The sequence below is a fragment of the Manis pentadactyla genome, chromosome 7 (genome assembly GCF_030020395.1).
Source record: "Manis pentadactyla isolate mManPen7 chromosome 7, mManPen7.hap1, whole genome shotgun sequence".
Lineage (NCBI taxonomy): Eukaryota > Metazoa > Chordata > Mammalia > Pholidota > Manidae > Manis > Manis pentadactyla.
Genome location: NC_080025.1, coordinates 131,255,468 through 131,268,399, shown reverse-complemented (window position 1 = coordinate 131,268,399; position 12,932 = coordinate 131,255,468). Strand labels below are relative to the sequence as shown.

At 42.9% G+C, this 12,932-nt stretch overlaps 1 protein-coding gene across 3 annotated transcripts in view; it reads right to left on the bottom strand.

Annotated features, from left to right (window-relative positions):
• LRGUK (leucine rich repeats and guanylate kinase domain containing) overlaps window positions 1–11,810 on the bottom strand; it is a 111,828-nt gene extending 100,018 nt beyond the window's left edge. For all 3 annotated transcript variants that reach the window (XM_036905581.2, XM_057504778.1, XM_057504779.1), the window contains exons 1-3: window positions 11,438–11,810; window positions 4,519–4,626; window positions 2,177–2,258 (exon numbers count right to left, since the gene is read on the bottom strand). In XM_036905581.2, coding sequence (XP_036761476.2) covers window positions 2,177–2,258; window positions 4,519–4,626; window positions 11,438–11,734 — 487 coding nt within the window. In that variant the 5' untranslated portion in view covers window positions 11,735–11,810. The remainder of the gene's footprint in view (window positions 1–2,176; window positions 2,259–4,518; window positions 4,627–11,437) is intronic.
• Window positions 11,811–12,932: the final 1,122 nt, after the last annotated feature.

The window sequence follows — 12,932 nt, the reverse complement described above, 5'->3', positions numbered from 1 at the left end:
AATACTGAGCCCCCCTTCCACCACTGGAGGTGTGCTCCAGGCTGCGCCGGTGCTCACGTACTAGGCGGGGTGGCGGGGGAGTGCAAACCAAGTCCCTGAGGCCCATCCTGGAATGGCTGAGCAGTTACCTATGCTGGCAGCTCTCTCTAAATTTAGGAGATTCTGGACCTCTACACTGACTTTTCCACAGTATATGTTTATAGCCCTAACAGGGTCTCCAATGCCAAATGTGCACTTCAGAACATCAGCTGAGGATGGACACTGAACTAACACGTTAGTACTCTTGGCATTCCATATGTCAGCATCAGCATTTTTGGCTATAAATCATGGAGCTGACCTTCCTGTGGGCAGGTAAGTGCTACTCCATGGAGCTCTGGAAGCAGAAGCTACGACGGAGATGAAGATAAAGAGACAACAAGTACATTTCACACTTTGCGGATGGCCAAAGCTTTCAGATCAGACAGAAAATACGTCCATGGTCTGGGTTGCTAGGCTTCTCTCTGGCAAGCCCGTTAACTCCCTGCTTGGTGTAGTGACCTCTGTGCCCACCAGATGGCAGGAGCTCCTCGTCGCTTACATCTGTGGTTCTCAAAGTTTGATCCTGGACCAGCAGCAATAGCTTTCTCCAAGACAATTAGAAATGCCGATTCCTGCGTCCCACCCCAGCTCTACCGAACCCGACACTCTGAGGGAGGGTAACAGCCGTTTGTTTGCGTTTTAACACCGCAGGTGTCTGCCGCAGGCTGAAATCGGGTCTGCAGCACAACATTAATAAAGCTCTTCTTAGAAGAGCATAACTATACTGTGCCTCACACACAGTAGATTCTCAAACCCTTGATGAGTTAATAAGATAGGCCCTAAGAGATTAAAGAAGACCGATCTGAAGAGGAAAGCTTCATTTGAAGTCGGGGACTCCCTGCTCAAGTTGCAAGAGTACGAAGCCACGTCACTTCCCAGCTCACCAGCCCTGAGCATTGCTGAAGCCTCGCCACTCTGCAATTCCTTGCCCAGTAAATAAAACCAACCTCGAAGGCTGGGGAGTGGGGATATTTCTTGCCAGTAACACTAAAAAAACTCTTACCATGGGGGTGGGAGGTAGAGTTGGGGGGTGGGGAGGGGGTGGGGAGTTACAAGGTGGGCCAAGGGCTGATAATTGCTCCATCTGAATGTTCATTACGATAGTTTCCCTATTTGTGCGCATGTTTATATTTTCCATAAAAAAGTTTTTAAACCAGAAATAACAAGTCTTTTAAGAAACAGTTGAAATTTTTAGGAATTAAATATGCTACAATATTTCTTAGCCATTGAGAAGAGTGGATTTTAATTACTGCAGACATATAAGGGGAAGAAATGAGAAAATGAGCCAGAAAAGACTATGATCAGCAACACTTCATTGTCATAAAAATGACAGGCTAAAGAAGCAAGCAGAAAAATTGTTAGTGAAGAAAGAAGAAAGCAGGCTGGAAATAAAGATGGCTTACTTACCTAGAAGTCTAAAGGAAAAAATTGTACACTTGAACTTCAATAGGATCAGCATATCGGGAACAACAACCCAGCTTTGAAGAAAATGTGACTAATCTTAAGTGTAAGCAAGGCACCCCAACAAATACTACATCGAACTACAAATGGTAGAGTGAGAGCTGAAAGGCTCAGCTATACATATAGAGACAACAAAAAAGAGAGGAAAAAATAAATTTGTGAATCCCAGAACTCAAATAAGAAAGAAGAACAGGAGCAGCTACCCAGCATTAAAATGCAAATGCAAAAGCAAAATGAATCCATTAGAGAGAAAAAAAAAAAAAAAGGACAAGTCAACTGCACTGAATAAACTAATAGAGGGCAAGAAAAGGGAATCATCATATATTCAGGAAATACTAAAGAAGTGATGAGCTGCCTCTTGGAGGGAAAAGCCAAAGCAAACATTCCACCCGGTCCTCTTCAATATCGCTGTGGTTCGAGCATAGCATGACGCTGCATGTTGGCTGACCTGTGCCTTTTTCTTGACTCATCAGTCACTGGTGCCTTTTTTTTCATATGGGAACTAGAGCATCAGCATCTAAACTGATCCACAATAGTACATCAAGTTTTGTCACATTAAACCATATTATATACTGCAAAGCTTAACTTTTGAAATAATTGAGTGATCCATCAATTTACTAGCACAACAATTACATACCTTCAATTTTATTTACTGAAAGGTCCAACTTCTGTAGGTGAACATATCCACAGAGAATGCTAATGTCAATTAAATCACAACCCTGAGAAAATAAAAGATAAAAAAGACTGTTTGCTTTAGCAGGTTGGTACTCAGCCTTCTCACATCTGGAAGAGCTGACACACAGAAATCTAGAATTTCTTTCAAAAGTATAGCAGAAGTGAGAGAACAAAATCTGAAGCCTACTACTAATAGGACCTTAAAAGAGACTACAAACTCCATCAAAAAGTGCATTCCTTTGAAGAAAATAATAGCTTAGAAAATTAGTATTGTTAGCAAGAATACTAACATGAAAAGGCAAATTAAAGCGGGATCATGAAGCCCTTTAGAGCAGAGTTTTATTATTTAAAAAATAACATATAATAGCAATAAAGCCAAAGCCTTTATCAAGTAGAAGAAAAGAAAAAGCAAATTCCTCGAATTTAAATGAAATGTTGAAGAGCTCACATCTTCTAATCAAGACATCATTAATAACAGTACCATCTACACTTTCTCAGGGTCCCTTTTCAAAGCTTCTTCAAGCTTCTTCACAGTAATCTCATCTGATCAAACAAAACTGTGAGGCCCCTGGGGCAGGTTATTCCCAATTTGGAAATAAAGAATGTGAGGGAGAGAGGGGTATGTAAATAGTTTGAAATCCCACAGCAAGTCAGCACCAGAGAAGCAGATCCAAGTCTCATGAATGCTTGTCCAAGACGCTTTTCATGAAATCTCGATCTAGAGAACTTCAAGATGGGTTGGAAGGGAATTTGGTTCCTGGGAACAGACTCATATTACTAGTTTATGTTGCAATGTCAGAAGCAGAAAAAGACAGCCAATGAAGTGTCACAAGCAAATTATCAAATATAATAATGATAAGAATGTTTAATGAAGGCAACTAAATAGTAATAAATAAATCAATACTTACTGAAAACCTAGTATGTATAAGGTGTTGTGCATGATGGGAAATATAATGATGCGATAGAGCTATACTGTGCCCTCTAGAAACCTGTGACTTTGGGAAAGAAGCTGTATATACAAGTAATCAGACAAAGTAAAAAAATAGCATGCAACATTAAGATATAAGGAGCAAAAAAAATCACCCAGCTAGGTAACCCTAAGAAAGCATATTCAGTAAGACAGGTTATTAAGGCAAAGTAATTCAATGTGTAATATTGCATATGTTAGAAGGTCAGTGGCAAAGTAAGTTAAACTTCAGTCCATCTAGCTGAAATAAGATTTAAAGGATTGCTTTTTCTTTTTTTGGAGATCAATTTAAGGCATAGCACTATGTACATAAGTAGAATATTGATTGAAGGGGACGTGTATAGGAGATGCACTGGCTGCTGGAATTACCTACCATTCCAGGGCCTAACACAGGGCAATGCACACAGGGTTGCTCCCTGTAAGTTACTGCCCAAGTAGCTGAGTCATCCTTAAAATGTTTTGAAGTGAAAATAGTAAAAGATTAGAATCTTCATATGCTGTTCTCAAGGACATGCCATAAAACCAGCATGGGTGAAAAGAGCTTTCTTTCAAATTCAAGACGGAACAGGGCTATGAGTTATGTATGCTTTAGCCAAATATGGTGCTCAAGCAAAATTCCAGTGAGCTTTTTTCACGCGTGTTTCTGCATTTACTCTGCAGCTCTCCAAGGAATATTTAATGCTTTACAATACCAGGAAAACAAGAAGAGATTATTTTTCTATGACTACAGAGAAACAAAGGGAGGAAAGAACTGAAATGCCCTGAGTATTCTGCTCTTATAGCTTCTCTTGTAAAATTGGAGCCAAGATTCTGTGCTTGTATCAAAATCTTGACAATTAACGAATAACAATACATTTTTTCTTTAATGATGGGTATCTGTTAGAAAGCGAGCTATAGCTTAAAGCTACTTATTTCTTTATATGCTCAGAGGGGGAAAAAGTCAATACCAAAATACTTTGTTCCCTGCAATTTAGATATAAATTCTAGTCCTGGCACTGATCAGAGAGAAAACTCTTTTTAAAGAGTTTTTTATTGGTTTTACAGAATCAAATTCAACCTCTCGAAAGAAAGCATTGATTGCTATAATATAGACTACTTAAGTTGAAAGAAACAGGCTGTGAAGGGAATGAAAATGAAGTGATCGGGGGCCGATTTCTGGGTTGTCCAGGGTTCTGTGGCTTCTAACATTTACATCAACAATTCTTTATCACTTGTCTCCATCAAATGCAAAACTCTTGAGATCTGGGGCCGCCACAAAAGCTATGAGTACCAGAGAAAACGGATATGGTCCAACCAGTGTCAGAGTGTAGCCAGCCAGGGGACCTCGCCATACTCACTGATAAAGTCAGATTGAGGTAGACCTGTTCAGTCCCACAGCCTGAGCGCCCCAGTTGGTGGAGTGCCTCAGCCACGACCTCCTCTCTCAGGACCCCATCAAATTCCTCCTGCAAAAAAACCCCAGAGAGGTGGACAAAGAAAGGACTTCCATTAGAAAGGAAACAATCCACCCCGTCATATTCAGCACTTATTTAGTGTATTACACGTCCAGGAGCTGAGCCCTCTGAAATTTACCAGCCCCAAAAAGAATTCTGTGTTGAGGACACATATAGATTACCTATAATTAAATGAGTATTTATCAAGTCAGTGTTTTAACTGCCACCAAATTTGCAGGTAGTCATTTGCACTAGGTATTCAAAACGGAATGAGCACAAGAGCAGTAGAAGCATCAGTGTTAGTGGTGATGACTACAGTGAGTTCTTCTCTGTTCCAGGCCTTGTGCTAAGAGCTCCCAGTGGGTCAACTCATTGAATCCTCTTGACAACCCGAGGTAGGAACTCTTGGCTCCATCTACGGACGAAGACCCGAAGGCTTCCAGACCTGAACTTGCCCAAAACTGCACAGCTAGAAAGTGACGGAGCCTGAATTCAAGCCTAAATCTGTCCCCAAGGCAAGTCTAACCACAACACTGACCGCTTGTCCATAACCCAAATGAAAGCAATTAGTTTTCTTTCTAAAACTGATTATTTTTTGCTAGAGGAAACAGGTCCTCACTTCCCTTCCTACTGGATAATTTTGCTGGATTCATACAATTTATAAGATTTATTAGAAGAGTACTAATGACTTTCACAAGGAGTTAGGCTTTTGGTCTGCAGACAGCCATGGACCAGTGGTGACCCAACACGTCCTTTCCCTAATAACAAACAGAAGAGATAACAGGTGGATCTGGCCTGTATTTGTGCAGCCTTCAACTCCATAATGAACAACACATTAACACTAACATCAGCCTAAGGACATAAAATGCAGTAATCCCATTAGCCGCACCAATAGAACTAAGCATGATCTGCATGCGGATCATGGTGGCAAAATACCCTCTCCAGGTCTTCTGCATTAATTCAGGAACCAACAATAATGCTCAGGCTGCTGGTACTGAGGACATAATTATGCAGGCTTGTGCTGCTCTACAGAGTTTCTCTCCTTCAAATTCCACTAACCCAGGGAAGCAAATACCATTCACACGGAGATACTGCACAGGCTTTGGGGCTGGGCAGGTTTCATTGGAACTCCAGATCTACCATTCTGGATATGACTTTAGGGAGATAAAGTTTTCTCTCAGCCTCATATTCTTCATCTATAAATAGGAAATGTTATTATCTACTCTTAATGTTTTAGAGAGAATGAAAACAATGTATATAAAGCTCTTCGTACAATGCCTTGAACATAGCAAGTGTTCCCAATAAATGACAGTTGTTACTGCTAATTGATGAAGTTGAAAAATCCACACCTCAGTGTTCCATTCATCCATGCCAACTAACCTGTTCACAAATGGGGTAAAGATATAAATAAAATTTCAATTTCTTACAAAAGCCCTGGGAAGGAATAGGGATGGGGGTGTTACTTTCCCTCCAAAATTTCTACCTAAACCTCTGAAGTTTACTTGACCACCCTCTCTATTTCACAGAAGATACTGTACCTTACTAATAGGAGGAGGATGTCTGTTTTTTAATGCAGCCATTGATACGGAGACTGGCCACAGTCAGCATTTTCCCAGATGTCCACAGCAAGACTCCCATGGCAACCCACTCATACCCTGGTGGCAACCCTCACAGTCTGTGCCTGTCCCTTCTGGCCTTTGCTTACTTTCAGATCCTCACAAGCCCTACCTTTACCTTGGGTGGCTTCAGAATCCTTAAGGATGACCATTCAACACCCCTACTACTCTAAGCAAACACACACACACATTTCTTTTATTTCCTCAACTCCAAACACCTTAAAATTTATTTCCACCCGACTTCAGCCACTCACTCCCAGGCCATGCTCTGGACCTAGTCATCACGCTAAACTGCTCTACCTGAGACAGCTCAGACCCATTAATTCTCTGACCCCACAACTTAGCCTATTTTTTAACCTTTCCAACAGCTACTGAACTTGTTCCTTGATGACAACAAACTCTTCAGTGTGTTCATCCTTCCCTTTCCCAGAGTCTGTCTGTCCCCTCCTCACTATAACTCCCTCCCTACTGGGCATCACATGGGCAATTTCAATGACTCTCTCACATCTTGACCCCTGACTGCAACTACCACATACATACCCAAACCTGAATCAAGTTCACAATCAATTCCCACACTGAAGCTTGATGGTGTTTATCATTCATTTGGGATAAAGATCTTTATAACATGCTAAGCACACAGCAGCTAGTGTGCTAGGTTTGGTAGACAAAATTATGAGTAAGATCTATCCTTAAGGGATAGCCAGGTCAGTCTGGGAGACAATTTCAGGAGTTTGGTAAATATCACAATAGAGGTAAGCAGGGTACTTTGACTATTGGCAGGGCATCCATTTTATATCAGCTCTAATGGGGAGGAGGTTAGCAAAAGCTTCCTGGGGAACAGAGCGATTAAGTTGAGTCCCAAAGTTGTGAGTTACTCTGGAAAGGGGAAGAGAGGCAGAAAAGAGGGCTAAGGAGGGTACTGCAGGCAAAGGGCTACACGTACCCAGGGGCAAAGGGGAGCATTGGCAGAACAACAGAGGGTTCAAAATAGCTGAAGTATAAGAGCAAAGGGGGGAGCCCAGGGCCTGGCATGTGGGAAGTGCTCAAACATGGGGTGAGTGAATCAGTGGACCTACTTCTCCCCCTGAGCTGCTGGGTGGGCTGGAAAAGGCCCCACAACCATGCATTCCGGGGCCTCTCCTAAGTAGCTTTTAGCTGGGCCTCGGTGCTGTTACAGAGGCTCCGCTTCACCAGCTGCCTTTCAGCTCCCCACCATGGCTCACGACCAGCCCGGACTGTCATCACGGTCCTCTGGTGCCTCCACTCCGTGGTCCTTGCTCTCAGCAGCTGCCCTCTTCTGCTTCTGGGGCAAAGCAGAAACCATCAAACGTAACCCCTCCCCATTCTGCACTTGTCCCTCTGCCTCTCACGGGGCTCTCAGAGGAAGCCTGCTCCTTCCCATACACACGCCTCCCCTCCCTCTGTTCCACAGTGACCCTTCCCAGGGACCCTCAATTTTGCCCTCTTTTGCCTGTAATTTCAACCAGTCACTCTCCACTATCATTCTCCAACCTGTCACTTCTCCGGCTATACTAATATGGGTGTCTGTTCTGGCCTAAAGAGGCTCCCTTCAGCCCTGCATGTTCCCTCTGCTATGGCTGTAGTTTCCCTTAATAACCAGGCTCCTTCGGAGTTGCTTTTTTTTATGCCTTAGTTCCCCTTTGGTCACCTCCCATTCACTCACATCGGCTAGGCCTCTGCTTTCACCATATCCCTAACCACACGGGCCAAGGTTTCCAAGGACCCCCAAATAGGCCACGCTAATGAGCAGTTTCTAGGACTGTTCCCACTTGACCATTGGCAACACAGCTCATTCCTACATGCTCAAGACTCTTTCTTGCCTTGGGTTCCCTGCCACATGGCTCTTCTCTCTTCTACCTCTCTCACCGGTCCTTTCCAGTTTCCTCCCGATTCCTCTATCTGCTTGTCAGTTAACGACCTCAATCCTCGGGGTTCTTTCCTTGGCTCTCCTCTTCTCTTCTCTTTCTGGATGATTTTACAGACTCCACTGCTGATGATTCCCAGATCTCCCACCCTGAGACCTCCTCCTCTGATTTCCAGAGTCGTATGACTCACATTCCAGATCCTCAGTGCCCAGCTCCACCTGCCCCTGTTTCCCAGTGTGATTAATGGCCTTAATATTCCTCCGGACCATGCCACAGACCTAGCTAGCAGTCATCCTAGACTTGTATTCTTTAATTAGTAACTGTCAATCCTAAATATTTTAAATGTCATCGTTAGCTTCTTTTCCATTCTCACTTCCACTGCCTTAATCCAGACTTCTGTCGCTCCCCATAGATATTGCTAGTCTCACTGACCTCCCTGCCCCCAGTCTTACCAGTCTCTATTCTAATCCCACTTGACCCCTGGGCAGTTCCCCACTGTTTAAAGATCCAAACCCACAGTCTGTGCAAGAGCACAAAGCCCCCCCAATCTGGCCCTTACCTCAGCTGTTTTTTTCTGCTCTCACCTATAAGTCATCAGTAGACCTGCCCACACACCACCTCTCCATCCAGGCAAGGGTCTACTTTCCTGGCAGTCTTCCTTGATCCCCACAATCCAGCTGTCTTCTGTACACATCCCTGTACGTATGCAATACTTTGGATGCTGAATGGCTGTGATTTGCTTGCCTTCTTATCTGACCTTGGGTGCAGGGACCAGGCATGTCCTCAATCACGGTCTCACCTTCTTCTCTTGTTATTTGCTGCTACTTTGCATTATATCCATGATTTTTGAAAGCCAATCCTGACACTTTATTAAGAACTTTAACATAGACTTTCTTACTAAGTTTGATATTCATAACTATCCATGAGTAAGCATTATTATACCTTCAATTAAGTTACTCCCCAAGAGTAGTTTGCAAGCCTCAGACACGACTCTTGGGCCCAGACACTTCTGCCCTATCTAGGCAAGAGTGCTTCCTACATAGCAGTCAATAAATGTTTGTTCAAAGACCACTAAATTAATTAAATCACTTGATGGGCTACAGTTCACAGATTGAAAAACATGGAAGTTATTATTATTGTATCAGTAACAGTACAAATAATATATTAATGCTAACTATATTACACATAGGTTCTCATTTAATTCTTACAGCTCTATGGGATAGGTATTAAAATTCCCATCTTACAGATGAGACAGAGAGAGGTGAAGTAACTTGTTTAAAATGTCACAAGTAATAAAAGGCTTTACACAAATCTTTGATTTCAAAGGCAGTATTCTGGCTTTGCTGGTCTGTAGTACCTCCCTTAAGTTCATAAGGGCTTCTCAATCTAAGGCTAATTGTATTATACACACTTAGTAATCACTGTGACTTTCACAGCATTATAAATCTTAACTAGGCTAAGATATGGAAAATAAATTACTCAACACGGAAGTCCAAATATTTCCTTTTAAGACTTTTCGGTATATTCAGTGTATTAAAACTTACGAGATACTCTAAAGAGCTAAAATAGAATGTGAGTACACAAAATAAATATTAATATCTAGAATGTAAATGGAAGAAATACTGAACTTTTCCACATAGAGCCTACAAGCCAAAAAGGAATAATCAGACCAAGTCATCCCTCTCTCTGGTTTGTTAACCACATACTGAAGACAGATTAACAATGCTACTAATGAACCCTGTAGCTGAAGAGCGTGCGTTAATTAGAATAATAAAGTAAACTGGTGATTCATTTGTGAATTCCTTTGGGGTGGAAGCTGGTAGAAACCATACAAACATCTCAAAGTTGTAAAAACACTGCTACAGTTTTGCAAAAAAATCACTGTTAACAGTAGCAAAATCAGTAAAAGATGAACAAAGTAATAATTTTCTATGGTCCACTTTGAGTAAAACTAATGTGTAACCAGGCCATGTAGAGGAAGGCAGAAGAGGAGTCGAAATGGGAAATGAAGGTGGTAAAAAGGGCCAAAATGTCAAAAGTGAACAAAAGGACATTTCAGAAGAAGGGAAGGAACCCAGCTGAGGGAAGAATTTAAGTGGTTAAAAGCAGAATCAGAGTAACAGAAGACACTGCAAGTTACAGAGCAGAGAAAATAAGAAACAGGACAAATGAAGAAAGGAGTCTGTAAACGAGAACAGGTATAACAAACAGGAACATATTTGGTCTCAAGGAGGAAAGGTGACTAGGAAAAGGGGCAAAGATGCAAATAGGGGAGGCCAGAGAATATGAGAGAAGGGGATATTGGAATCATTCTATTTCTCTGTATTACATTTACTTCTGAAAAGAATCTGAAGCAATTTATATTATGAAAGAAGAGGCAAGAGGAAAGAAAAACTTAATCTAAAGAAAAACGATTGAAATTTAGAAAAATATTGATTCTGAGTTTCCCAGCAGCCACAACAAAAAGGGAAACCCGTCAGTTTATTGAGAGGGGGCAAATCAATTGATGGTTTTGAAAGAAAGAAAACAACATATTGAAAACCAAGAGAAGGATGTGATGCGAAGTGGAAAGGGACAAAACAACAACAACAAAAAAAAAAACGGGCAACGGGCTAAGAAAGGAACAGGATGATAGCAATAAGTGTTAAGAAAGAAGTGTGATCAGGTGGTGTTTAGAAGAGGTATTTTAGAAAATTTGTATTCATGTGAAAGGCCAAGCTTCCACCAGGCAATACAAATAGGAACGTTGCAAACATTCTCCACATGCCAAGGTAGAGAGAGAGAGAGAGAGAGAGAGAGAGAGAGAGAGAGAGAGAGAGAGAGAGAGTGTGTGTGTGTGTGTGTGTGTGTGTCGCTGGTATAATGCAACATATACCCCTTTTAGGTCAGTCTTTGAGCAATCGCTTACCGTACTATTTCAGGACAATACGTCCCCTTCCCACCGCCCCAGAGGATGAAGGTACTACAGTGGGGAGCAGTGTGGGGAGTACTGCACAATAGTGGGGAAAATGTGCAAGGGATGCCGAAGACGAGCTCTGCCTATTCACAATACTTTCAAGGTATGATTTTGAGAAAGTTAAAGCTATAACTCATATACAAATAGATACTTTTTCTTAACGATGCTGTCTAACTTGACTCGTAAGAAACCAAATCGCTAACGAAAAGTAAGAGACTCGGAAATATTTCAGGCAAAGAATGAAGAAACGGCTTAACCCAAAGTGGGAAGAGAAGAGGGGGCGCCTCGGGGCGGTCGGGGGAGACGCCCCCGGAGCAGAGGGAGGGGGCAGTGGGCTCAGCCGCGGGGCGGCGGGGGGCGCACACCTCCAAGTTCGGCATCTCGGACTCTGAGGACTCCTCGGATCCCGCCTCGCCCTCGCTCTCCTCCTGTGCGCCGGCGTCCGCCTGCAGAGAGCGGCGAATGAGCTCCTGCAGCAGACAGGAGGAGGCTTCGTGGAAGTCACCCTTCGGTCTCTGCCCCACGGGAAATGAGGACAAGCATGACTGACGCTCTTTTTCTGAGCGCGACTGTATCGACTGAGCTGCATGGAGCGAAGTGTCCAAGCCTCCCGGGAGGGAGGAAGACGTCGGCCTCAGGGGATCCTTCCCGGAGGTCGCCATCTTGTTTACCAGGGTTGCCTAGGAGACGGACGCCCAGGGCGGAGCCGCAAGGGATTCTGGGCTGTAGTCTTCGCCCCTGCGCGCTCCCCGGCTTTCAAACACAGCCGCTAGTGCGCGACTTTCCCTTTCTTTTTCTCTGCAGTGCCCCCCGCCACCTTTTCTTCCTCTTTAGTTCGTTCAGTCGCTGGCTTTGTTTCTCTTCTTTTTCATTTTCACCTCTTTTCTCCCCATTTTTTTTTTTGGGGTCTCCAACTGTCTTGTTTTCTCCCCAATTTGAGACTCCTCTTAGAGATTTTTCATCCTTTCCTGCTTCATTCATAAACGCTCTTTTTGCAGCATTGTACTTTGGAAGTGTTAAGTGTCCCTAATGCTCGCTCTCGGAAAGCTAGTAACACTGAAATTCTACGCTAAGTACAGCTCAGTCTTAGGAGATGAGGGTGTGTGTAAATGAAATAGAAGGCATGGCTTCCGTCCTTGGATAGTAAAGAGAAGTAAGGAGAAGCTACCAGACAACGACTGAGAGCTGATCTGCAATTGATTTACATCCCGCCCACCCCTCCACCGAAATGATAGGCTATGTCCTTGGGGAGAAAAACTAGCAGTGGTCTAATAATCCAAACAGAGAGGAAAAAATGTCAAATTGACATTGTATCTGAAACCCTCTGAAAAGCTATTAGCATCCCATAAATAATTGCATTAGTCAAGTGACCTGCATTGGTAATTATTTTTATCTTGTTGCATAGGTTCTCTTCACAGTTTTATAAAATACTCTTGCATGATTACAAACCATGATGGTATGCTAGTGTGATTTTATGTGACACAAATCCATAGCCTTGAGCTCTACAAAGTAGACATTCTATAGAAAAGCAGAATGGAAATTACAGTAACTATTATTGCCATAGTGATGACAATAGAGGTCCTTGCAGGGAAGTCGCCCTCATCCGCCTGGCCTTATAGGGTCTTTTCTCCATGCTCCAGTGATAGCAGTTGCAGATACAAAATGATCCTGTCAATGGCTGCCAGGGGAGGAGAAAAACATCCTTATGGACACCATCCACTGACTATTATCATTCTCAGTGCTTGAGGGACCGCTAAAACTGACATAAAGCTTTCAGAATTACCTTCCTTCATTATCTTGCTAGTCATAAATGGAAAGGCCACAGTGAAAATATCTCTTTTTGCTAGGCTCATCTTGCTG